The 27,600-nt window shown below is 45.7% G+C and overlaps 1 protein-coding gene across 3 annotated transcripts in view; it reads right to left on the bottom strand.

Annotated features, from left to right (window-relative positions):
* IGF1R (insulin like growth factor 1 receptor) overlaps positions 1-27,600 on the bottom strand; it is a 342,034-nt gene that overhangs the window by 67,138 nt on the left and 247,296 nt on the right. For all 3 annotated transcript variants that reach the window (XM_037832932.1, XM_037832933.1, XM_037832934.1), the window contains 2 exons: positions 4,761-5,073; positions 638-786 (listed from right to left, as the gene is read on the bottom strand). In XM_037832932.1, coding sequence (XP_037688860.1) covers positions 638-786; positions 4,761-5,073 — 462 coding nt within the window. The remainder of the gene's footprint in view (positions 1-637; positions 787-4,760; positions 5,074-27,600) is intronic.

Here is a 27,600-nt window from a genome sequence, read left to right as displayed (position 1 = left end):
ACGCAGGATACGACTCCTGAGGATGAATCTGAACCTGGCATCGTGGGATTCAGAGTATCTTCTTGACCAAAAGGGGGATGCAAAATGAAACAACATAAAGTTTCAGTGGCTGAGAGGTCACTCTGGTGGACATTCTTATGTACTATATAGGTAACACTTCTTAGGTTTTAATGTATTGGAATAGCTACAAGTAAATACCGGAAACTATCCAACTACAACCCAGCAGCCTTAACTCTTGAAGACGATTGTGTAACAATGTAGCTGGGGTGAGAGTGTGATTGTGAAAACCTTGTGGCTCACATAGCCTTTATATAGTGTATGGATGGATGAGTAGAAAAATGGGGACAAAAACTAAATGAAAAATAGGGTGGGATGGGGGGATGATTTGGGTGTTCTTTTTACTTTTATTTTTTATTCTTATTCTGATTCTTTCTGATGTAAGGAAAATGTTCAAAAACAGATTGGGTTGATGAAAGCATAACTATATGATGGTACTGTGAACAGCTGATTGTACACCGTGGATGACTGTATGGTATGTGAATATATTTCAATAAAACTGAATTTAATTTAAAAAGGAGAAAAAAAAAAGAAAACCCAGAGATCCCACCACGTCTTCCAAGTGGGATGGAATACTTACTGCCTCGCCGGATGTTAATGAGCAAATTGCCCTTGAAGATGGTACATCCTTGGAGCATCTGAGCAGAAGTAACAGAATCAATGGTTTTTGTTTTCTTTTCTTCCTCACAGACTTTGGGGCAAGGACCTTCACAAGGGATGCAGTACATGCTGTCAGAGATAAAGAACCAAGCCAAAACACAGAGGATTGAGTCTGTCTCCTTGCATTTTTATAAAAAAACTACCAAGTTAAACTTTTATTTTAGTTGTTTTTACAGTACACATTGACAAAAAGATCATCTTAAAGCATTCAAGTGATCCCATCTCAACCCCAGCTCCCTCACCCCACCCCGCCCAGTATAATCCATGCATGTTGCAACCAACAGGAGAAAGTGGCTACAAAGGAAAAACTTGTTGCTTGTTTCCAGACAAAAATCTGTGATACATCCTTGTGGCATGTGTGTTTCATAGGTTGTTGATGAGTGAGCCAGCTGGTTCCATGTGGGAGAAAGCAATTTGCGGGAATTGGGGGCTGCCACTGAGGACAGCCCTCTGTGGCCACGGCCTCTGTCTGTGCACCCCTGGGGGAAAAGCTGGGACAGTCAAAGGTGAGAGGGACAGCAAAGGGATGGCAGTGTCTCTGTCACTCACAGGAATCTGTTTCCTGCAGTCAACACCCCCCAGCAAAGCCCAGTGAAGGATTCCGAAAGCCATGTGATCCTTCAAAGGCACAGATCCATTATTTTCTTGCTCAAGCACAACTGAAATTATTTCTTGACAGTGTTTTGCAGAAACTTGTAAATTGATCCAAATGTTGTTTACTCTGCATGCACAATACAAGCAAGGAATTTCCATTACTTTGTAATAAGCTCTTATTTCAAATGCTATCCCGAACATGCCACAAACCACCGAGAGTTCGGGACGACTGAGCTGCGTTTAAGTGCAGAGTAAAGAGTGGCACATTTCCTGCTTACCTACCATCATTTAGGAAATAGGGAAAGGACGCTATTCCATGAGGGCTGCTGAACCTTCGGGGCTCTATGGTAATACACAGAAGTAGGATCAGAAAATTGGGTTGGTTTCCAAACAAAATACATGATACAACCTTAAGGGATGTGTGTGTGACAGGAGTATGAGTGAGAGATCTATTAAGTTTATATTATTCTTTCTAAATGATCTTTTAAACTTCATGAAGATAAATCAGAAACATTCAGGAAAACACTGTAAGTTACAGATCTTTTCATTAGAGTCCACTTCCCCCCACTGGAACTTTCTTGCATAATTAAGGCAAAAATACAGGGTTGTGTTTTAGTTAACGAAATCTCCCCGGTATTTTCCTATTTCATGTTGGGAGATGGGAGGCAAGGTTTCCAAAGAACTGAATTTCTCAAAGGAGGAATTCTTTCCTTGGACTTCACACTCAAATTCTCATTTCTTTCACAGGCAGTGATTTCTCTTCGGCCGTTGTTTGTTTTGTTTTGCTTTGGTTTTTGGTCTTCTATTGCTTCTAATTTACCTACATACCATATAATCCTCCTTATCCCCTTTTTAAAAACTTTTTATTTTGGAATAACTATATATTCACAGGAAGTTACAGAGAATATGGAGAGGTTCTGTGTACTCTATGCCCTGTTTCCCCCACTTGTTATGTCTTTCTTAGTTGATAATGCAATAGCAAAACCTGGAAATTAACAAAGGACAACGTGTGTCGATAGTTGTTTGTCACTGTATCACGTGTCACTACAATCAAGCAGCAGGAACTATTCCAGCACCACAAAGATCTCCCTCATGCTACCCCTTTTTGGTCACACCCACCTCCTCTCCATCCCCCAACTCTCCCTAACCCCAGGCAACCACTAATCTCCTCTCTACCTCTATAATTTTGCCATTTTGAGAATGTTATATAAACGGAATCACGCAGAATGTGCACTTTTGAGACTGGCTCTTCTCACTCAGTGCAATGCCCTCGACGTCCATTCAAGTTGCTGTGTCAATAGTTGCTTCATTTTTACTGCTAATATTCCATGGTGTGGATATACCACAATCTGCTTTATCATTTATACTGTAAGACATCTGGGTTGTTTCCCATTTACAGCTATTACAAATAAAGCGGCTGTGAACAATCGTGCACAGGTTTTTGTTTCTCTGTGATATATGTCCAGGAGGGCAAAGCTGGGTTGTAAGGTAACCATACGGTTTAGTTTGCCCCTCACCCTTTTGAAAATATCAATTTTTGAACCAAATGCCTTCGTCAAAGTGTCTAGGACTAATCTAGCACTTAAAAAATGTTTTCCTCAGGAAGTGTTCTGATTCCATGTTTATAAATTAAGCTTCCTCAAATCCATTCTGGAACAGGGAGGATATGAACAGTATAAACAAATAAATATTTTAAAGTAAGCGTCAAGCAGGCCTTAAAGGCTGAGAGAGGGGGATTTGTTTCTTCCTGATGGTGTTTTAGCTTAAAATAGAAAAGGTAGACCTGTCGCTGTGACAGACTGTGAAAACGGGTGGGGAAGAAAAGGACTCACTTCTTTGAAGAACACACATTACAGTGTTTTCCTGAATGTTTCTGATTTATCTTCATACACTGTCAAACGTACAACGTCCCCACACTGCCCACCACACTAGTAGCTGCAGAGTGACTGAACATCTCCAACCACCACAGAAAAATGGGTCCACAGGACAAAGAGGACATCACACCAAGTTCATGGCTGGCTGTCCCGCCACAACCCCCTCTCTCATGAGGAACGTGAATTATGGGTGACCCACTGCTTGCTTGCACTGTATGGGGCTCAAGGTATGCACTGGGAAAGCCCGTTTACCTCCTCAGGCTGCCAAGAAAATGTGAGTGAAATGTCGTCTTATTTTGGGTGGAATAAATATAGTTCATGGCCCACTGAAGTCCTGACACATTTATCATTTTAGTGTTCAGAGCAAATTTTTTTTTTTTTTTACTATTACAATGGTTATTGAAATTATCACAGGCACAGCATTGTTCTGTGCCTAATGTGCAATATCATGTTTTCTTTGATGCTAAGGCTACTTCAAAGTAAGGCTACTACGGGAGGAGTGAGAGCTCCAAATATTACACTAGAAACCGAACCCCTTTTATCAAGACATGCTTGATGTAGTTTACAGAAACAGATGGCAGCAAAAAGCAGGTGAAGTGTCCCATTATGTTCAAAAGGAGTCCTTATTTTTTCTAATGGTATTTTTGTATTTGTAAAATAGTTTTGTTTTGAAGTCCCCAGAAATTTCAGGGTCCCGTGGTGCTATTTCATGAAGCAATACTTGGCCCGTTAAAACTGAGCGAAATCTTTTCTAACAGTTCTCTGTTCTGATCCAGGGGAACAGCAACCCCAGCTTCTAGTCTTTCTTTGCGTCCGCAGGAATAGCCCCCACATTTTGTAATGATGCTAAAATCTCTTTTTCTAAACCAGGAATGAAGGACAAATTTATGTTATGAGAAGTCTCGTTTGTGCATACAGGAGGGACACCATTTATTATAACGGACTCTATTGCTTCTCAGTTTTAGAAGGAAAATGTGGGATTCAAAGAAAACTGCACAAGAGGAAGCTGGAGGGGGCAAGAGAAAGGAAAAGGCACTGGTGGAAAACGTGAGAAACTTGAAGCTACGGCTGACTGTTACAGCTGCTAGCCCAGGCACATTTCCTGAGCTCGCCCTAAGAGACTTTTTGGGCCTGGTAGCTGGCCTTGAGGATGCTCCTGGGGAATTGTCTTGCTTTCCCTCTTGCACCCAAAGCCTTCCCTGGGGTAGAACTGAACAGCACCAGGGGCAAGAAAAATCCAGAGCTACCATCACCCCTTGGCTCAGATGACAACTTCCTCAGTTTACAGGACTACAGCAAACTGAAGTATCTGAGCCAGGAAGCCAGGGATTTATTTCTACTGGCCAGGCACTATACTTCTAACCCTGAGTATTAAATAAACTGAAAAAAAAAAAAAATTTTTTTTTTTGCTCATAGAATCTGCTCAAAATTGAACTTACGCTAGCTCTCACCAACCGACCACACCTCATTAACCTCCCCGTGGGCCCAGTTGGACAGAACAGCAGAGAGCCAGGACCGTGCCACCCGCCAGGTGGGTCCCCACGGACGGGCGGCTTCCGCAGCTGCGGGACTGACCTCTGGCTCCCGTTGCGGATGAAGCCCGAGGGGCACTCCTGCATGCACTCGCCGTCGTGGATCACGAAGCCCTCCGAGTCGCTGCTCTCGGCGCTGGGGATGTTGGCGCAGAAGTCCCTGTCCACGCAGCGCCAGCCCTCGAACCGATAGGTGTTGGGCGGGCAGGCGGGCACACAGACGCCCGCGTAGTAGTAGTGGCGGCAGGCCACGCAGGCCGTGTCGTTGTCGGGCGCGCTGCAGCTGCCCAGGCACTCGGGGTGGCAGCACTCGTTGCTCTCGGTGCATGCTCGCTTCCCGCACGCACTCGGGCACACTGCGGGGAGAGACAGGGAGAGGGGGCGGTGAGACTTTGCGGGGCACGTTGCAGGGACAGGAAGAGGGGGCAGGGCGGCTCCCCCGGGAGGCTGCCCCAGATTGTGCAATGGAGCATAAACGCTCATGAAATCCCCCAGAGGAAGGTCACTGTGTCCATCGGCCCACCCTAGACTTAAGTGGCTGGATTGTAGACTTGTATTCAGAGTTTCCTCAAGGCTCTTTCTAAGGGGCAAATGTGTCTCCCCAAAAGATAGGTTGTAGTTCTAACCCCCGGTCCTGGGAACTGGGAAATAGGGTCTTGGAAGATGTGATTAGTTGAGAGGAGGACAAACTGGATTGGGATGGGTCCTAACCCAATATTGGTGTCCTTATAAGAAAGGGTAAATCTGGACACAGAGGCAGAGAGACACAGGGGAGAAGGGCATGCGAAGCTGAAGAAGGTAGAGATTGTGGCGATGAGTCTACAATGCAAGGAATGCCAACAAATGCCAAAAGCCGGGAGAGGCAAGGAAAGATTCTCCCCTACAGGCTCCAGAAGGGGCCCTGCTGACACCTTCATTTTGGACTTCTAGTCTCCAGAACCTACAGACTATAAATTTCTGTTGTTTTAAGCTGCCATGTTTGCCATACTTAATTATGGCAGCCCCAGGAAACTAAGACAGCAGGGGAGGAAAAAACTCGGATCTTTGAGTCAGGAGACCAGAGTTTAAAGTCCAGGCTCTCCCATTTATTCACTGCTTGGTCTGAGACAAGTCACTAGCTCCTCTGACCTTGCTTCTCTCTTTTCTCATCTATAAAATGGGGGCAATAATAAACATGTTAAAAGGTTGTCTGAGGAGCATGTGATAATGTGAAAGCCCTATGTGAACAATAAGGTTTTTATTGTCTTAAAAAACATTAGGCCCTTCTCATTCTGCACTGCAAATATGCTCCTTATAAAAATCTTTAAAAGCCTTTAGTGTGCAGAAATAAAATGATTAAACAACAATATAGTGAAGATGATACCCTTCAGGTTTACAAAATGGCTTTAAGAAAGTTTGTGTTTGCTTGTAACATATTAAAGGCTTTAATCCCCAGTGAGAAATAAGCAATGATATAATCAGCTTTTTTACCCATCCTAACGTTTTATTAAATCACAAAAAAGTCACCAAGACCTGATGGTTATTCTCTTAGAATAAGAAAGTGGGTGGGAGGAAAGGCAGTGTCTCCAAACACAGAGAACCATAGGATATTAGAAAACATCTCCTGCAAGCCTCTCCATGCTCAAGTTAAGTGAAAGCAGTGTCTAATAAATACAGATCCACAATTCATCTCCCAAATAGATGAGCTGGCATTTATTTCCATAACAATGCGGTAATGATCACACTCTATGGACTGTTAGCCTCACTCACAAATAATGTATAAATTAACAAAATATGAAATCTGCTTTGCATTATACGTTTCCTACTTTTTCTTTGAGTTGGAAAACAATACAAGATTATTTAAATATGTGCATTTTTGACTCTGACATGCATTATGTAGTGAAGATTATGGCTGTATTTTCTAATAAAAACACATGCTCAAAAAAAATCAGATCACAGATAAGTGAATATAAAGAGCATCCAGGCTACCTGTTCACAAATAGGCACGTGTGTGCACATGTAAATATAAATGTCTACAAAAAAGGGTCAAGCCATTCTGAAAGGTCAATATTGCGTATTATATTGTGAATCCCACTACCATTTAACCCATGGTACAGTGTATTGTAATTATAACCAGTCTCCTACCACAGGCATTTTGTTTGTTCCCAACTTTTTATTATTACAATCAGCACTGCAATCTTCATGAACGTCTTTAATTATTTCATAGGATAAACTTCCAGAATTGATCTTGTTGGGTCAAACCGCCCCCTGGAAAGTCTGTACCTGTTTACACTCCCACTAGCTGTGTCTAAGAGTTCCCTTTTTGCTGCAAACAGGTGAATTTAAAAACAGATATACGAGAGGCGGGGCAAGATGGTGGACTGGTGAGCTATATGTTTTAGTTACTCCTCCAGGAAAGTAGGTAGAAAGCCAGGAACTGCGTGGACTGGACACCACAGAGCAATCTGACTTTGGGCATACTTCATACAACACTCATGAAAACGTGGAACTGCTGAGATCAGCGAAATCTGTAAGTTTTTGTGGCCAGGGGACCCACACCCCTCCCTGCCAGGCTCAGTCCCGTGGGAGGAGGGACTGTCAGCTCCGGGAAGGAGAAGGGAGAACTGCAGTGGCAGCTCTTATCGGAAACTCATTCTACTGATCCAAACTCCAACCATAGATAGACTGAGACCAGACACCAGAGAATCTGAGAGCAGCCAGCCCAGCAGAGAGAAGACAGGCATAGAAAAAAAACAGAATGAAAAACTCCAAAATAAAAGCGGAGGATTTTTGCAGTTCTGGTGAACATAGAAAGGGGAAGGGCAGAGCTCAGGCCCTGAGGCTCATATGAGAATCCCAAAGGAAAGCTGATCTCTCTGCCTGTGGACCTTTCCTTAATGGCCCTAATTGCTTTGTCTCTTAGCATTTCAATAACCCATTAGATCTGTGAGGAGGGCCCTTTTTTTTTTTTTTAATCCTTTTTACTTTTTCTAAAACAATTACTCTAAGAAGCCCAATACAGAAAGCTTCAAAGACTTGCAATTTGGGCAGGTCAAGACAAGAGCAGAACTAAGAGAGCTCTGAGACAAAAGGCAAGAATCCAGTGGCTGAGAAAATTCACTAAACACCACAACTTCCCAAGAAAAGGGGGGTGTCCGCTCACAGCCATCATCCTGGGGGACAGGAAACACTCCTGCCCATCGCCAGCCCCATAGCCCAGAGCTGCCCCAGACAACCCAGTGTGATGGAAGTGCTTCAAATAACAGGCACACACCACAAAACTGGGCGTGGACATTAGCCTTCCCTGCAACCTCAGCTGATTGTCCCAGAGTTGGGAAGGTGGAGCAGTGTGAACTAACAAAGCCCCATTCAGCCATCATTTCAGCAGACTGGGAGCCTCCCTACACAGCCCAGCAGCCCAGAACCGCCCTGAGGGGACGGCACTCACCTGTGACATAGCACAGTCATCCCTCAACAGAGGACCAAGGGTGCACGGCCTGGGAGAGTGACCCACTTGCAAGTCTCAGGAGCCATACGCCAATACCAAGGACTTATGGGTCAGTGGCAGAGACAAACTGTGGCAGGACTGAACTGAAGGATTAGACTATTGCAGCAGCTTTAAAACTCCAGGATCACCAGGGAGATTTGATTGTTAGAGCCACCCCCCCTCCCTGACTGCCCAGAAACACGCCTCATATACAGGGCGGGCAACACCAACTACACACGCAAGCTTGGCACACCAATTGGACCCCACAAGACTCACTCCCCCACTCACCAAAAAGGCTAAGCAGGGGAGAACTGGCTTGTGGAGAACAGGTGGCTCGTGGACGCCACCTGCTGGTTAGTTAGAGAAAGTGTACTCCACGAAGCTGTAGATCTGATAAAGAAAAGACAACCCTTTTTAGGTTCTAAAGAATTGGGGTAGCTGGTGGTGGATACCTGAAACTATCAGACTACAACCCAGAACCCATGAATCTCAAAGACAATTGTATAAAAATGTAGCTTATGAGGGGTGACAATGGGATTGGGAAAGCCATAAGGACCACACTCTGCTTTGCCTAGTTTATGGATGGATGAGTAGAAAAACAGGGGAAGGAAACAAACAAACAAACAGACAAAGGTACCCAGTGTTCTTTTTTACTTCAATTGCTCTTTTTCACTTTAATTATTATTCTTGTTATTTTTGTGTGTGTGCTAATGAAGGTGTCAGGGATTGATTTAGGTGATGAACGTACAACTATGTAATGGTACTGTGAACAATTGAATGTACGATTTGTTTTGTATGACTGCGTGGTGTGTGAATATATCTCAATAAAATGAAGATTAAATAATTAAAAAAAAAAAACAGATATAAGAACTCGGACACTCAAATGGACAGTGTCACCTCTGAAGAGAACAGACTTATCTTCATGATACCGTGGCATAAAATAATTTTGCAACTTTCACCTTTGAGAGACAATAGGTAGCCTTCCATTATTTGTTATTCTTGTCTTTTCTACTGTCAGAACCTTGATTTTTAGTTGGATTTATGGCCATTCAGCTGGATGGTACATTGCCCAGACTTTTTTATAGTCAGATGCGGCCACATAACTTAAGTTACAGCCAAAGAGATATAAGCAAACTTTTTGCATGCAACTTCCTGGAAGACTCCTTAAAAAGGAAAGGGCATGCCCTTCCCCCTCTTTGTTGGCTAGAAGGCAGACATAATGCCTGGAGCTCAAGCAGCCATCTTGGACCAGAAGGTGGCATACTAAGAATGGTGGAGCAAGATAAAAGCAGCTTGAATCCTTCATGACTATGGAGCTGCCGAGCTATCCCTGGAATGCTCATCTCCAGACTTCTTTATGCAAGAGAGAAGTACACTTCTATCTTATTTAAGTGTTATTTCTATAAGCCAAGAAGAAAATCATTTGTCTTGGCTTTTGCCATACTCTTTGCTCATTCTGTTCACTGAAAGGAGCGCTCTGTGACGTCTGGACATTTCTAAAAACCAATCTACCCACAAAGTACAAGGAATAACTATCTCCAATCAAAACAAAAAACTGTATGTTGTAGGCGCTCCTAAAATGTCAGGATGCATATATTGTTTACTAAGGTGATTATCTTGAAGATGACAACACTAATTTGAATTTACAAACCTAGCATATTTGCAATAAACACACTACACACGTAACCATGTGCACATGCTATCGTCAGACCTCACTCTTGAAAACATCTAATAATAAAATAGGTTAAATGATTACTATTTCAAATATATCCACTATGGGAGTAACTTCAAGGTTCAAGATTGAAAGAAACACTGAAGTCATGTATCCTTTCAGGTTTTTAAACTGATAAGAGAACACAGGTCCATCTAACCTTCATTTGTTTATCCGTTATTTATCGAGCACATGCCACACTTGTGTGCCAGTGGCAGTCCTTGTCCTCAAGTCAGTGAGGGTCCTCAGGGTGCACTGGGTCCCAGGGAAGCTTTCACTGGGGTAATGAAGCTGGGGCTGAGAGCTGAAGGAAGGGGCGGATAAGAAGAAAGGGAAGTCACAGGTGAGTGCTCGTGAGAGCAGTGAAGTCCCTGTGGCAGGATGACTGGTGCCTGAACCAGTCACAGATGACGGAGGAGGCGGTGGCTGCGGGTCGAGGCCAGCTTAGGGAGGCACCAAAAGGGTTAGGCCAAGGGGCAGACAACAGGAACCACTGACGATTTCAGGCAGGGGGCGATATGATCAGACTTGCGTGTTAGAAAGGTCGCGTTGGCAGCAACGCAGAGAGTACGGCGATTAGAGGGAGCACAGCTGAAGGAAAAGTCACCAGGCTAGAAGTGTGGAAGCACTGCTGCCTTGCTTTGTTGTCCCTACGAAGTTCACATAATAGGATGGATCCGTGAGGCTCGTGTGACTGGATAAAATGGGGATGCAGAAAGGATGCTCATCTTCTCGCGCTTCAGGCACGAACCACAAGGACGAAGCACACCCCTCACCCAGAGCCCTGAAATCCCAGGAGGCTGCTCCTCAGCCAAAAGCTATCACCAGGTTTTGTGACTGGAGGAAGGGAAAGGTTAAGAATCTTAAAATCATCATCAGAGACTGAGACCGACATCTACTTGCAGAAACCTGTTTTCTTCACTTGCAATTGAAAAAAAATGGTATATGATATAAGTAACGGACATTAGTATCAAATAGCTATTAATGTGGTACTAAAAGTTCAAAAGCATTAAGAAACAATAGAAAAATGTTTCCATGTACTTGCTTGGGGTCAATTATACCCAAAGGCAAATATTGGGCATTTCTGATTTGAGAAAGAAAAGAGAAAATACCTGACAAAGTATTTTCCAGTATTTTGGGTGGACACATTTGCACTTTCACCTCCCATCCCACAGGGAACAGCCTCTCTGGGCCAGATCCATGCAGCCCCCACCTCCCCCAAGGGGTGTTAAACGAAACTATGTGGTCTGTAGGTTCTTGCCACAACCTGCACATGGCCTAGGGAAGGAGAGCTTTATTTCATTGGTGGGAGCTACTTTAGAAAGAATTTCAGAAAATCTTAAAATAGGTCAAATCACTTTGCCTATAAAGGCAAAACAATTCCTCTCAAATAGATCGCCAGTTGAGGGGTTTTCAGTGTGTTAAATGCTGCAAACTGCACAGACACACATCACGTACTTGGTGGGGGTTAAAGGAGGATGCCGTGGGGAGGGAGAAGAGATCAAAAGGAGAAGTGGCTTCTTTGCTAGAGAACAGGCTCCATAAATAAGAGGGCTCCAGGGATGGAAGGTGGTGCTCATCGGTCTGAGAAGGTTCAGGAAAGCGGTGAGAGCATGTGGAAGTCAGGATTAGAGAGTCCTGAAGCCAGCCCCAGAAGCTGCTATAAATTTTGCTTCATCTCAATGTATATAAATATTATTAGTGTTCAGGACTATTAAGGGATTTCTTGAAAAGCCCTGGGCAATGTATCTCGCCAGCAGATGGATGGTTGCCCATGCAAGGGCCAAAATTTAAAATTTACAACAGTAACCAAATTTTCAATTGTGATGGTAAAAGAGAAAGGAAGGGAGCCTCTTCCCTGGCTTCTGTGATTAAGGAACACACCTAGAATGATTAAAGGCATTTCTACTTTAAAAAATAAGAAAAGAATTAAACTGAAGCTGCTAGAAACTAACAAAATTACAGAGGAAAAAGTAAATTGATTTTGCCTGTAAGATCTTTACATCCTGTTGGAATTCTTACAATGACCAACAATAAGAACAAAAGCATATCTAAATTGTTGGAAAAGCTAACAGCATGTCCCACATCTACCACTAAATGTGTCATTCAGGGTTTCAGTCACACAAAAATGGGCACCCCATTTAAAAACTCATTTTCTTCATTTTTGGGGGATAAAGGAAAAGTGTCACATGCATAAGCTTCTATCTTTCTCCCTTCCCTCCTCCCTGGTACTTATTAAGGTACTTATTTTGTGAAAATTTGCTTTTGTTCTTGCCAGCATCCATCATCCATTTATCCATCATCCACCATCCATCCATCATCCATCTATCCATCCATCCATCCATCATGCTAATGAAGTACTTTGCTCTACTGTAAGAGCAGATGGAGGACTCAAGTTTTTCATAAGGAACAAAAAAAAACTAAATAGAGGCCACTTAGCCATGCAAGTTTGAAAAATTCAAACAGTTTTATCCCACATGATTTCTAAAGGATGGAACTAGTTTCAGGCGTTCTAATACATTAAACCTTCTGAATAAAATTCAGACTAGTTTAGGGACATCTTTGTTGCTTCTGGGTGTACCCAAAGTGAAACACCACCGTTCTGTATACAAAGTGAGAAGTCACTCTTAACCGGCCTATGTCTTCATGCATGAGGGTGACCTGGTAAACTCCAGGAGAGTGAACTTCCACTTCCAAAGTGCATCAGGGAGAATGTGGTCCAGAGGAATCTTTTGCTTCTCTTGCCCTGTATCAGACACCGCAGAGGAAGGAAAAGAGGAGGAGAGGTAAGAGGGTGGGCTGAGGGGTGCCAAGAGGGCCTCAGATGGAACCCTGGGGCACCCCACAACCAGGGCTGCCACCAACCACGGAGGTCCAGCAGCACCCGCCTTTCAAATACTGCAATACTTTAAAAGACGTGCACTCAAATGGATTTAAGTGTATGCGTCTGTGCATTCTCAGTCCCATGTTTCCACTCCTCTTTACCCTCTTCCCACCAGACAGATACACAAAGTGAAAGTTTAGGATGAGAATGTATTTAATGTACTTGAGAATCTCTTTTAAGCCTTGTAAATATGGGACCGAAGACCTAAAGACAAGAACTTCAACTAAAGTGGTTCCTTGCTGCTTCTCCTTTGGTGCTCAAATTAATCGGAGTGGGAGCATCGAGGTGGCCCACGCCTGGGGTGTGCTCATGAAGTGTGCAGGCTTTGCTGCTCTCCTGAGGCCTGTGATGACCTTTTTGGCTGGTGAACCATGGGCTTCCCATGGATTAAAGTTAGAACAGGTGCCCTCCTTTCCAGGATCCCTGACTGACTGCAGAGAGGCTCGGAGCTGAGTCAGGTGAACCGGCATCCAGCCCGAGAGAGGGAAGGTGCTGGCAGGCAGCAGGCGGGCCTCTGCCCGGGCTGGCGCCGTGCCCACCCAACGTGGCAGCCGCTGCCAAGTTTGGGGTACTCTGACCATGCTCTCGCCTCATAAAACAATATTCAATCTGTCCTCACTTTTTCCCTCACGTACATACTCTTCCCTACCCCCATCGTTCCAAACTTTAAAAAAAAATAAAAGAAAAAGGCATCCATCAAAGGGGGCCGAGTGCTAGAAAGCTCCAGGGCTTTGTGGGCTCAGAGAGAGCAGTGATCTTTCATCCCAACGCATCAGTTCAGAGTTCTCCAGATAAGTCGGCTAAAGAGGAAAGGCAGGTTTATTTGGGAATGCCTAGATCCATGAAGTAAGACCAAATGAACCTGGTACAAGTGTATGCTGATTACATATAGATAAATTAAAAGCAAAATTTCTCACAAAGGAAAAGAAGAACCTGTCAACTTTCTGGTCATCCCGAGGAATGTCTAATGGAGAACTCCCCAGAAACATTGCCTAGAAACTCCAAGCCGAGTTGAAAACAACTTCAAAACCAGTGACCACTTGGAAAACTGTACCTCTTGGGCTGAATCAGTTACGCACAGCAGAAGAAAGTTGAAAGGGCAACCCCTTTGTCTTAAAAGTTCACAAAAGAAAATCACATTTGCAACCACTTTTCTCATCTTGCTGCCCCAAAGAAACCATATCCTATTCTGGAGAAAAGATTCTACCATAGGAGTGACAAGGAGAAGAGACACTTTATGGTTAGAATGCAAAGTTACTGAAGTTTCTTTCTCTCTTCGAACCCAAAGGAAGTATGTCCATTTAAACTTTGTCAAGAGAACCAGAGAGTGTGGTTGCACCCCAGTGGCACACACAAAGGTACACTTTAACAGAACTCTCAGGGTGACAGCAAGGCTGGCTTATAAAACAGGGGGGCACACCGTTTCTGAACCCATAAATGTACTGGCCCTTAAAGCTCTCTTTTTCTCCCAAGTCCAGTGTATACAAAGGAGTTCCTGGTTTCAGTCTCTGAAGTGGATTTCCAAGATTCTGTTTTGAGTCTGCTTCCTTCCTAGCAGGAAGGTCCCTGGACAAGGCATCCTTGTGTTAAGACGTAAACTTTCCAAAATATGAGGGTATGGGGATGGTGGGGGTTGGGGTGAAGTCCCATGCCTTCTCTACTCACCCCTCCTCAGAGGGCACTCTGACTCTCCTCTCCCACCTTCCACCCCTTCTGAGGGGGGCAGCTGGTTGCACGACTGCTTCAGAGCATGCAATAACGGGCAGCAAACGCAAGAAGCTCCTAGGGCCATCAGCTCTGCCTTGCGCAGTTCATAAGCAACAAGTACTTATGCAGTCACTTCTTCCCTTTCATCAAATCACAGATTCTTAGGGTTGAATGAAGTTTAAAGGTTGTATTTGTGTTATAGAATTTAAAAAACAAACATATAATTGTACAATACAACTGTGAACCCTAATGTAAACCACAGACTAGAGTTAATAGTACAATTATAATAATATTCATTCCTCAACTGTAACAAAGGCACCATGCTAATACAAGGTGTTAATGGGTGGAGATATATGGGAACTGCATTTTCTGCATAATTTTTCTGTAAACCTACAACTTCTCTAATTAAAAAAAAAAGAAAAAGAAAAGAAGTTTAGAGGTCATCCATCACATGTCAATCCAAAAAACTTCTCTGCCACAAATCTAGGTGACCCTTCCAGCAGTGTTTAAGGGCGCACTGTATTTTACAGAAAGTGTACAGCACTGCCAGACAGCACCCATCTTGACTGAGCTCCTCCTGACACCCAGCGGAAGTGTACTCTCTGGCACTCCACATTCACCAGCTCTCATTCAGGCATCAGATGCACAGGGGAGGTGGAGGTTTCTTGTACAGCTCAGACTTTCCAATACTTAGACGCAAATATTCCAACACGGTGATTGTGCAGTTCCCCCTGAAGGCTTTACTCAGTCACAGCTCATGCAACAATGTGTATGACCACCATCTCTCCTTAGCAGGCCCCCAAACCTATTTGAACACTCCATAAGTGGTTTGGATAGTGTGGAATACAATAGGACCAAGCAACCCAGAGCGTGTCTTCCACAACCAAGCTGCTTGCCTGGATATAGAGTCTCTACACATTATCTTAAAAATAGCTACCATTGTCTCATTGCCCTAGCTCATTATGAGCTTCTAATCGCCTGAAATTCCTAGGTCTTCCTTTTCACAATAACCGTTTAAGTCCCTCCTATATGAACATAATTTATATCACTGAGTCTGAATATAGGGCATTTTATTAATTTAAAGTTAACGTACACTGAGTATTTTCCACATGCTAATACAGCAAGCATCTTATCTACATTATCTAATTTAATCTTCATAACAACCACATGGGCTCAGTGCCATTATCCTCATTTAAAGATGACCAATGGGGCACAGAGAAGTTAAGTAACTTGCCCAAGGGCTCACAGCCATTAAGTTGCAAACCTGGTTTTCAAACCAGAGAGGGTGCTCTCTTCAAGCACCACGTCCCATGGCAGACGTTTCAGCCTGTTTGTGCTGTCTAAAAGAAAAGGGCTATCGAAGTTCCTCGCATTCACTTTCTTTTTAAGTATACATCTATCAGGAACAAATAAATTCCAAAACCCAGCACCGTTCCCCATCCACCTCTGGGGTATACCACTTAGTCTGAAGGACAAAACCCAATGAAACATGACACTCTGGAAAAGGGTCAAGCTTCCAGGTTTTGTTAAGGAGCTAATGTGCCCACTAAGCCTTCTTTATTTATTGAGTTACAGCAAACGGACCCCTCAAGACCAGTTTTCCAGCACAAATCTGAAAGGCTCAGTCCTCTCGGGTTTATCAACAGGGTCACGGCTAAGTGGCAAATAATGAAGCAGTGGCAAGTCTCACGGAAGGTGCTTAGTTCCGGCTCATTCTATGGGGCAAATGTAACTATATATAAATGACTGTGCTATCAGGAAACAAGACCAACAAGACCCAGGGAGACTCAATGACCCACAGAACCACCCAAACAAGTCTTACCAATAAGATTAGATAAGGAGAGTTCCTTCTCTTCACCAGTTCCTATGGCTCAGCAGCAAGGCTGAAAACCTAGCTCTGTGCCTTCCACCTTACTCTAGCACAGAAACACATATAATCAAGGCTCACAAAAGTATCCAAGGTTTAAGCAGACTGGCAGTGTCTGGTAAACAAGGTAAGCCAAGGGGTTTGGGCAAATATTTCACACTGGCTGCTGAACACATCTGTGAACATTTCATTAATGCGCAGAAGAGATTATGGCCTGCTAAGTAAACCCACTGGATTCTTTAAGTCTCAGAGACTGAGAAGCCATGCAAGTAGAGTACTGAGAAAGCAGAAAACCACAACAACAGAGGCTAAAAAGGGCAACCTAGAAATCAGAGGGAGGACAGGCACACACAGGGTCATCAATAAAGAAGATGTCCAGAGTTACTTAGTAAGGGTAACAAATAGAAGCCATCAACCCAAAGATACAGTGTAGGAAATGAAAATTAACACCAAGAGCTGGGGCACAAAAGGCAGCTTAGGAGTCCTCTTCTAGCTGAGTTGCTGGCTTTGGTTACTGTGGGTTATATGATTTTTTTTCTTCCTTTGTAAATTTTTTTAATTACAGCTTTATTAAGGTATTTAATTTGCATACCATAAAATTCAATCATTTCAAATATACAATTCGATTTTTTTCCCACAGAGCTATGCAACCACCACTGCAGTCAATTTTACAATAGTTTCATCATCCCCCAAAGAAACCCTGTATCCATTAGCAGTCACCCCCAATTACCCTCAACCCTCCCCGATTTAGGCAAATACTAATCTAGTTTCTGTTCCTAAGGATGTGTATATTCTGGACATTTCATATGGATGGAATCTTTTGTGACTGGCATAATCATCCTACATAAATTTTGACTTTCATGATTCACGGGTGGCAAAATTAGCTCTGCAAGCCTTTCTTTTAACGGGTGGTGATAAAATCAAAGGTACATCAGTCGTAAGTTAGTGGAGAGGCCCAATTGGACTCTAACATCTATTCACATTATAGATTTATTCTAAAGGAAGAAACAAATTTGATAACTATATCAAATCAACTGAATTGTACCATCCTTTTGATGTGAAGAGAAAAGGCTACTAGCCATCTAATCTGTGGGGAGGGTCAGCAGCTCTAGGACCCTCCCCTGCACTCAGGGTCAGTGCCACATCTTTCCACTCCTTTTACTGTCACTGTCATTTCACAAAACAGAAAATGCTTTACAAAAGAAAAATTTTAAATCATCCAACAAACTTTCCTCCGAGCGTATACTCAAACTCCACATACAGATCTGGGAAAGGTAGACAAGTTTTAAAGGTGGGGATGGGAATCAGTGCTGGGGTGAGGGAGCACTTTGGGTTTCTGGGCAGATTTTCACTGCTCCAGTGAGCAGAGGAGAGGCCCCTGTTCTGGTTTGCTAATGCTGCCCTTTTGCAAAACACCAGAAATCAATTGGCTTTTATAAAGGGGGTTTATTTGGTTACAAAGTCACAGTCTTAAGACCATAAAGTATCCAAGGTAAGGTATCAACACAGGGTACCTTCACTGGAGGATGGCCAATGGCATCTGATAAACCTCTGTTAGCTGGGAAGGCACATGGCTGGCATCTGCTCCAGAGTTCTGCTTTCAAAACGGCTTTCTCCCAGGATGTTCCTCTCTCAGCTCCTCAAAAACGTCCCTCTTAGTTGCTCTTGGGGTGTTTGTCCTCTCTTAGCTTCTCTGGAGCAAAAGTCTGCTGCGGGATACTGATTACGTGCTTCAACCTGGCGGGCCTGGGCCGGGGGACCGGATCCACCCCTGGGGAGGGTAGTGGGTACGGGTGACAGTGCCCTCCACAGCCCCCCGGGCCTGAGAAGGTGAGGCCGGAGGCAGGCCCCAATTCCTCACCCAAAACCAACCGTTGGAGGAAGCTTGCCGGGTAAGACCGCCTCCCTCGTCTAACCACTCAACCCCTCCGTTACAATGCAACGTCCCCTACTGCCAGTGCGCATGCACCAATCATTGTGCAACACCCAACAACCAAAGACAACCTCCGCGCCCTCTCAGAACCAATCCAAGCCTTTAACCTCTACAGCTACCCCGCCCTCTAAACCGCCCGTTATAAGCTTGTACTCTCCCCTAATAAACTCTCTTGGTTTCTTCACCCTAAAAAGAAACGTGTCCCGCCTGTTCCTTTCTCGCCGCCCTCCATACTTTGCACGCCTCCGCCGGGGACCTGGCCAAGTCCCCCGCCTCGCCCTCGCCTCCGGGAAAGAGCCCCCGCCGCCGGTACCCTCCGAGCAATCCTGAGAGCCTAGGATTTAGCGACCGGCCGCCACCCCCCCCCAGACGAATGAATTACGACCGCAACTGGCGCCCAACGTGGGGCCCGAACCCACGACCCTGGGATTAAAAGCCGACCCTGGGATTCAAAGTCCTCTCCACGCAGCGGTCCAGTGAAACCACCCGCTCGCCCGGACGCCTCTCCAGCTCCCCTTCTCCTCGCCTGCAAAGTAAGGGCCGCCTCTCCCTCGCCGCCCCGCGGAGCCGCCTCTCCCTCGCCGCTCCACGTCCGGAGCCGCCTCTCCCACGCCGCTCCGCGCCCGGGCCGCTCTTCCTTTCCCACATTAACCTAGCTTTTGCCCCTGACTACCTTTCGTCTTCTCTTCCTATGTCTCCCCATTCCTCCTAACACTCTTCCTCCAGTGGCTCTCCCTCTTCCCCTCCATTACTTTGCTGTGGTCCTTTGTGTCTTTGTTTCTTTGTTTGGCGCGGTGTGCCTCTTTGCGACCGCCCCCCCAAACTGCTCTCGCTACTAGAGGCTCCTGCCTTCTATTCTCGCCGTCTCCTTCGGGCTCGCAACCACGGTTTACCTCATTTTCTTTACTCAATAATCAACCCCCCTCTTTTTTTTCTTTTCTCCCTCCGCTATGGGTAATCGTCTATCTGCATGCCAAGCGCCCCAAGTTCGCGCTCTGGCCGGTCTCCTAGACACACATCGCTGTAAGGTGTCTGTCCGGCAGCTGCAAGTATACTGGGACCTCCTGCTGCCCTTTAACCCATGGCTCACCACTTGCCATCTTTGGGACCCTGTTACTTATAATCGCCTTATTGATCGGGTCACCAACGCCATGGAACATGAGAACAAGCGCTTCCCTCCCGGCTTGCTCCCCACCTTAATAACCGTCCGCTCCTGCCTTCAAGGCTCCCTCCCCCCTGATCAAGGCCCCATTAAATCCAAGGAGGCCCTATCAACCCAGTCAACAGATTCAGACAGCGATACTAATGTAGACCACGATTCGGACACAGAATCCTTAGTCGAGCAAATTAACAACGTGCTCGAAGTCACCCCCCAAAAACAAAGCAATACTAAGCCTCTCCAAAATGGCGAACTTCCTCCTTCTTCTTCCACTGAGGGGAGGAAGTGCTCTAGTGATGACGTCAGCCCTAAGCCAGGCCGGAAACCGCATGCGCCTTACCCCGCCCTTTCACAGGGCGGAGCTAGTCCGCCATCTTATGCCTTAGGCCCCGCCCTTTCACAGGGCGGAGTTAGTCCGCCATCTTATGCCTTAGACCCTGCCCTTTCACAGGGCGGAGCTAGTCCGCCATCTTGTGTCTTAACCACGCCTACCGTGCCGCCATCTTGCGACGCTTGGGGCCTCCCACTTCCGCCTCCCCCTTCAGCGAGCTCCCCCTCGGAGCCACTGCCGGCAGCTGCCGCCGCTCCTCCCACCCTGCCGACTAACAACCCCTGGCTGCCTTCTACACCTCAAGGCAACCCTTGGGGCAACGCTCCCCCTACCCCCACTCCCGCACCAAGCCCTCTGCAAGCGCGTCCTCCTTTCTCTCGTGCTTTTCGCTGCTTTCCTCTTAACCTTACCCCCACACCACAGAAACCGTACGACTGGTATCCCATTGACTCAGATACTATCAAGCAGCTTCGCAGGGCCGTCAAGGAGGACGGGTTAGGTAGCCCATACGCTTCCCAAATACTGCAGGATCTCGCCATGGACTTTTGCCTCCCCCAAGACTGGGCCTCGCTTGCCCGTTCCATTCTTAACCCCGGCCAGTTTGTTGATTGGCGTGCTCACTTCCAGGCGGAAGCAGCTAAGCAAAGCGAGCAAGATGCAGCCACTGGAGTCTATCATCACCCCGAAGCCTACTTGGGCACGGGAGCATTTATAAATGCATCTGCTTATATTAATGTACCTGCCACCTTTTGGCCTATCCTTCGGGTAATCGCCTTGCGAGCATTTGCCAACTGTTCCGCCTGTCGGCCTAATAAATTCACCAAGCTCTTCCAGGAGCCGAGTAAGCCTTTCGCCACCTTTGTCTCCAGAGTCGAAGAAACCTGCGCTCGAAAGGTAAGTGATCTTCAGGCCCAATATTACATGTGCCCATCCTCAAATCCTGGAAAATCGTACTGTAATTCCCCCAACGAGTACTACTGTGCATACTGGGGGTGTGAAACATTAGCCACTAATTGGAAGCCTCCTGTTCCTAATCATTACCTTACCTTAAAATGGACCCCTACAAGGTGCAAACTCCCTACAGTTAACTGGCTCGGCCAAGAAAGCGAGGAATCCTGCACACATCTTAATCTTACAGTGCAGCTCCCCACTAATCCCTCCTGGTTACTCGGTCAAACTTGGGGCTTCAGAATCTATGAAAAAGAAGCCGACCGAGGATCACTTATTCTCATAAAAAAGGAGGCTGTAAGCCAACCATGCCAAAATACTGCATTAAAAACACCCTCTGGCATAGGTCCCAACCAAGTCCTTAACCCCCTTTATCCACAGCCCTCCAGCCGCACCTCAACTACAAGCAGCGCATCTGGAAACCACACCTCAGCTACAAACAGCGCATCGCCAACCCCACCACCCCAACCTTTTCTGCCCCCCTCTCATTACTCCTCTCCCCTCCTCGGCCTTATCCAAGCGGCCTTCACCTCAGTGAATTCCTCCAACCCCAATCTTACCTCCTCTTGTTGGCTTTGCCTCTCCACTTCCTCCCCCCTGTATGAGCCAGTAGCCTCCAACCTCTCCTTTTCAGAAAACACAGAGGACAGCCCCTCGGAATGCAATTGGAATACCTCTGCCGTCCCCCTAACCTTTCATTCAGTCTCCTTTACAGGAAAGTGCATCCGCCCTCGCTCAAGTAACTCTCCCAACCTCACAGCTTGTGCCGACTACTCATCTCCCAGCAGCTCTGCAAAATTTCTCATTCCTCATAACTCCTCCCAATGGCTCTGCTCCTCTACAGGGCTTACCCCCTGCCTTAACGTGCAAACCCTCAATACAACTAATGAAACTTGCCTCCTAATTGTCCTTATCCCTAGGGTCCTATACCACAGCGAGGAAGACTTCTTCCTCCGCCTGGAAAGAACTGCAGCTCCTGCCCCTCTGCAAAAGCGAGAGCCCATCACCGCCCTCACGATTGCCTCCCTCCTAGGTCTTGCAGGCGCTGGCACCGGAATCGCTGCATTAGCCAGTCAAGGCTCCGCCCTAACTCACCTCCAGGCGGCTGTTGACGAGGACATTCGTCACCTACAAGACACTATTTCCCATCTTAAAAATTCTGTCAATTCCCTCTCTGAGGTAGTGCTCCAAAACCGCCGAGGTCTCGACCTTCTCCTCCTCAAAGAAGGAGGCCTTTGCGCCGCCCTAGGAGAAGAGTGCTGTGTATATGCCAATTCCACAGGTCTCGCCGAGGACAGCCTAAAGAAGGTCCGAGAGGGACTGGAACAACGCAAAAGAGACCGTGAAGCTACCAGCTATTGGTCCCACATCTTTACCCCCCTCCTCCCTTACCTCCTCCCTCTCCTCGGCCCCCTACTAATAATTATTCTAGCTCTCACCCTAGGACCCTGGGTTATCCGCAGACTTCGCCAACTTGCTAAAAGCCAGGCCAATACCAATGCTGTCCTCTCATCATTTGTGCAAGTCCAGTATCAACAACTTGCCTCCACTGAAGAAGCTAACCCTCCGCAGCATCGCCACCCTTGTCCATCCCGCAAGCAGCGAGGCCCCTGTCAAGCGCCTGGGCGCCACACCAACGTCAAGCTCCAACCTCACTGAGCCACCGTCAACCCCTTTTCCCCTCCCCAGCCTCCCCCTTCCCTCATCCCTTAGCGGATCTCTCCGGTAAGCTTCTTCCTTTAATTAGAACAGAAGGGGGAATTGCGGGATACTGATTACGTGCTTCAACCTGGCGGGCCTGGGCCGGGGGACCGGATCCACCCCTGGGGAGGGTAGTGGGTACGGGTGACAGTGCCCTCCACAGCCCCCCGGGCCTGAGAAGGTGAGGCCGGAGGCAGGCCCCAATTCCTCACCCAAAACCAACCGTTGGAGGAAGCTTGCCGGGTAAGACCGCCTCCCTCGTCTAACCACTCAACCCCTCCGTTACAATGCAACATCCCCTACTGCCAGTGCGCATGCACCAATCATTGTGCAACACCCAACAACCAAAGACAACCTCCGCGCCCTCTCAGAACCAATCCAAGCCTTTAACCTCTACAGCTACCCCGCCCTCTAAACCGCCCGTTATAAGCTTGTACTCTCCCCTAATAAACTCTCTTGGTTTCTTCACCCTAAAAAGAAACGTGTCCCGCCTGTTCCTTTCTCGCCGCCCTCCATACTTTGCACGCCTCCGCCGGGGACCTGGCCAAGTCCCCCGCCTCGCCCTCGCCTCCGGGAAAGAGCCCCCGCCGCCGGTACCCTCCGAGCAATCCTGAGAGCCTAGGATTTAGCAACCGGCCGCCACACCCCCCCCCCAGACGAATCAACTACGACCGCAGTCTGCTTTCAAAGGCCGTCTCCAAAATGTCTCTGTATGCTGAAGCTCCTCTCTCAGCTCCTATGCGTTCTTCAAAGTGACCCTCTTGACTGTAGCAAGCTCGCTCCTTCTGTCTGAGCTTATATAGTGCTCCAGTGAAGTAATCAAGGCCCATGGTGAATGGGTGGAGCCACACCTCTAGGGAAATTATCCCATCAGAGTTATTAACTACAGTTGGGTGGGTCACATCTCCATGGAAAAACTCAAAGAATTACAATCTAATCAACACTAATATGTCTGCCCACACAAGACTGCATCGAAGATAACGGTGTTTTGGGGGACATAATACATTCAAACTGGCACAGCCCCCCCAAGGTGGGATTCCCTCCCACGTAAACACACAGTGTATCTCCATCACACACCTTACACTACCACCCCCCGCCTTTTTTTTTTTTTTTTTTTTTTGATCTTTCTCAAAAAAGGAGAGAGAAATAACTGCTGAGAATGGGTGACTCTTTGGAAATCCTTTTCCCTAGTTCCGTGACCAACAGGCAAGCGCACATTAAGACACCAATCACTTAATATTGCCTGTCACAGATGCATTTAAATGGGCAGGGTGGAAAAAAAAATATTCGTTTCACACACTTAAAAATTACTCCAAGTTATTTTAAATGTGGAACTGTTTGTATATTCCTTATAAGTTTATAAAACTCACACTGTCCCTCCATGACTAAGTAAAGTGGAATTGAGAGCGTATTCTCTATTTATAACTTGATGGTCTGTTCGTGCCTACAGCCCTATTTCCACTCTCTGTTACTGTACACAGAGTTATGTGAGGCATTGTGGGCTCCTAAACGTCGCTGATTTCCTAACAAGGCAGGCCAGTGTCCCGCAGGGACAAATTGGGGGCTGTTCTATCCAAGTGGAGGCCAAACTCAGACGGAGAGGCCTCCAGCTTTGTGGTTTTGGCAGCTGCTCTTAAAACTGGTGTTAGGGCCCGTTTCTGGGCAATTACACGCCTTATTGGTGTTGACCAAAGTATCAATGCGACTGATACCTTGTCCACTGCACATACCCATTAAAAGTTCAATGCTGTGCAGCTGTGGCTACACACATCATGCCTTTATATTTATTGTGGTAGAAACTGCTAGTCCGAAAAGGTACCATGTGTCCACCCACACGTGCAAGATCCCCCTTCTGCACACAAACCTTGATGCCAGCATAATTTCAATGACTCAAGTGAACGCAGCCACTTGCAGGGAAACTACTATTTAGAGCACAGAGTACAATGTTTTTGATAAAAATGTTGTCAACAACAACAGAACTGTTTACCAGGAAACTGTGATAAACGTACAAGGTACCTGTGGAGTAATTTTTACAGTTATCTGTGGAATTTAGATTTTTACACACACACCTGTACAGGTCTATGTGTCATGACCACGAAGGCCCTTCATAAGTGTTGAGTAAATGAACAGGAGAATGGCCCATTCAGAGCTCCCTCTTAGGAGGATACCCACTTATTTAGTGACCTCATTTTGCAAAACACTTTTGGGATTCTCTTTGGAAAAATTCTTCTAGATACTATACTACATTCTTTGATAGCTTCAAGAGGGACAAATCTTTGTGCAAGAGAATGAAAAAAAAAAAAAAAAACCTTTCTCCATAATTCCCTTTTTCTTTCTTTGCTAATATTAGAAGGGGAAAGAGGTATCACAGCTCAATTCTGGGGCTGCTGGTGAGGCCGGATGTTTTTTCAATGCATCTGGGCTTTGGCATTGCCTCTGCAGTTAGCATCTCTTAGGGTCTTTGGTCCATTAGGGTCTTCGGTCCATTATCTTCTTGGGATCTTAAATTTTTAACTGTATATTTAAATTTGTTTGAGCTCCTAAAGAAGTATATGTTTTTTAAACAGCATCAGGGCTTGAAAAATTTTGTTTTCGGTGACTTCAGAGAAAAATGCCTTTATTTGTTCCTTCCTTCCTCCCTCCCCCCACTTTTTTTTGTAATTAAATATGCCTGAGGAGCATGGGCAGCCACAGCTATTGATCAGTGACCTTCAAACCTACTCATTTATTACCTTTCCAGCTTCTCGCCTTTGATCTTGCTACTTCCTGGTGGCAGGCTTTTAGACATGTAAAGTTTATTTTAGAGTATATGGTATAGTAGCACGCCACATTATCCTTTTCCATTATCAAACCCGATAGCTGGCCCCTTCTCCTAAAGGTAAAGTACTTTCACTTCTGCATAGAAACCACAAAAGATTAACTAGAATTTCAAAGTACAGTAAACTCTGTTATCCACAACGGCTAGGGGAACAAGGCGTCCCAGATAATCACACATGCTGGTTAATAGAATCACCGCCTAAACCTTATGAGGACCAGCTTTCAGAAAACTGGAACACAGAGTACCTACAGACACGCACACATACAAATACAGGGAACTTGTATTTAATCTAGTTGATGATTCAAAAGTGTCTCAGAATTACATACAAATGTAGAAGCATCATTGTTGGAATGTCCTCACAAAGATTATTAATAAATTAACATACACACACACACACACACATGCCAGTCCTATAGAATTTTTGTTGGTTCATATTTTGTTTTGCTTAGTTTTTATTTTTGTGAGTGGTGGAGGTAGTGGTGGGCAGTCCACTTGATAGAACATTATCAGTCTTGCCAGGATGCATGAAATAGTGCTAAACATCCTTTGTTGGGATATATAAACTGACCGCATATTGGAAATTATCATTTCCTCATTTTTGACTGGGGAAAAAAATCTGACTCTATATTTTGGAAAGGTTGACTGAAAGATTTCAAAGTTTCAGACTCTCCTTTCCCCGTCATGGTTGAGGTTTCCATTGTTGATTTTTTGTTTTTGTTTTTTGGCAAATGATAGGCATGACTGGGTTCAACGGAAGAGCCAACACACATATTCCTTGAGTAAAATGACAGTTGAAAGAGTATGTTTCAGATGTAACTGCACAAATCCTCCGTGGCTGTCAGATCCCAGTTCTGGGCATGGGCTCACAGGCTCCCTCTGCTTTTTCAAATTAATTCAGCAACACTGGATAGTAAGTTCTTACTTGATCTCTGAACCATCAAATATCTAGTCTTGTTTTCTGATTTGAGATATTCATTTTCTTCTACAATATTATCTGAATTATAAGGTGAATTATATTGCCACAGGCCAGGCCAGTATCACTTATGGTTCTAGGAAAGCTGGAATGTAAAGCAAACCCTGCAAAGTAGACTAGGAAATTCCAGGGCTTTCCCAGCAGACACCCGTGCGGGTGAGCCCAGCACTCACTCCCACTCAATCACCCTGAACCCCTGGCAAATCATCTCATCCCTCTGGGCCCACTGAGGGAGTTCATCCATGATGGGCCCAGCCAGGTGTGATGTTGGGAGATGCAGTGGGATGCAGTTGGCTTCTTTTCTCTTACTTTCAGAGCAGCCCTCACCCTACCCCACAACCACGTCTTTTAATTGCCTCCCAAACATTCTCTGATATACCCTATAGTCTGATCTCCAGAGTTCAAAGGCATTTGCTTAGAAAGATGGACGAACTTGATGCTCAGGTACAACTTCATAAAAACAAACAAGCAAACAGGGGCAGCTCTACAAGGCAGAGCACAAACGAGGCCCCAAACTTGGAAACCACGTCCAAGGATCATTCTTCCATTCCATCCTTGGCCTGAAGACTGAAGCAATTTGCACAGAAAGTTCATAAACATAAAGGGATCCAATTGCACCCAAGCTCCAGTGACTGGACCCATGAATCCACATGTTTGACATACCATGAGCATGCGTAAAGTTTCGTTGCTAAATGAAGGGCTCAGTCCACAGCCACTTTTAGAACACATGATCCTGCTTTCCCCAAATCAACTTTTTAACCCTTTCCCTGAATAATGTAAAATAAAAACTAGCCAAGGCGAAGGGAGGAAGGGAGGGAGGAAGGGAGGAATGAAGAAAATAATCTCAAGCATAAATCTCATCAAAATCCTGGACTTGAATAAACTCAACACAAGAAACTGAACATTAAAGAGTTATCTTTTTTTTTTCCCTCCAAAAGAAGATGTATGTACCAACATCCTTGAAATCCAGCTCTTTCTTGTGTCAAAACAAGTGTCATCTCCCAGGCTTGCGGCACATTCTCGTCCTCCAGCAAAGGGCCTGAGAGGCCAGGCTGCAGAAGCCACAGCTCTGCAAACTGGCGTACAGCATCTCTCAGGGTGTGTTGTGTTTTACTCACAGAGAGAACAAGTACTGGCAAGTGACAAAAAAAAAAAAAAAAAAAAAAACATTTTTTGCAAACAATCAGAGTGACCTGAAACCCAGGGCAAAGGCTGAAGTCAGCGTTTGTTCGTTTATTCATCACAGTGCAAGCCAGACTTTGCAGCACTTATTAAATGGAGTGCCTCTGAAGAAGGGAAAGGCTTCCTGGCTCCGCCCATTCACCTAGGAGACCCCTCATCTACGACCCAGGAGGGGAGAAGGGGGGCCCACATACCCACCCACC

The sequence above is a fragment of the Choloepus didactylus genome, chromosome 4 (genome assembly GCF_015220235.1).
Source record: "Choloepus didactylus isolate mChoDid1 chromosome 4, mChoDid1.pri, whole genome shotgun sequence".
NCBI lineage: Eukaryota > Metazoa > Chordata > Mammalia > Pilosa > Megalonychidae > Choloepus > Choloepus didactylus.
Note: the sequence above shows the minus strand (reverse complement) of the source record. Positions and strands in the feature narration are given on the sequence as shown.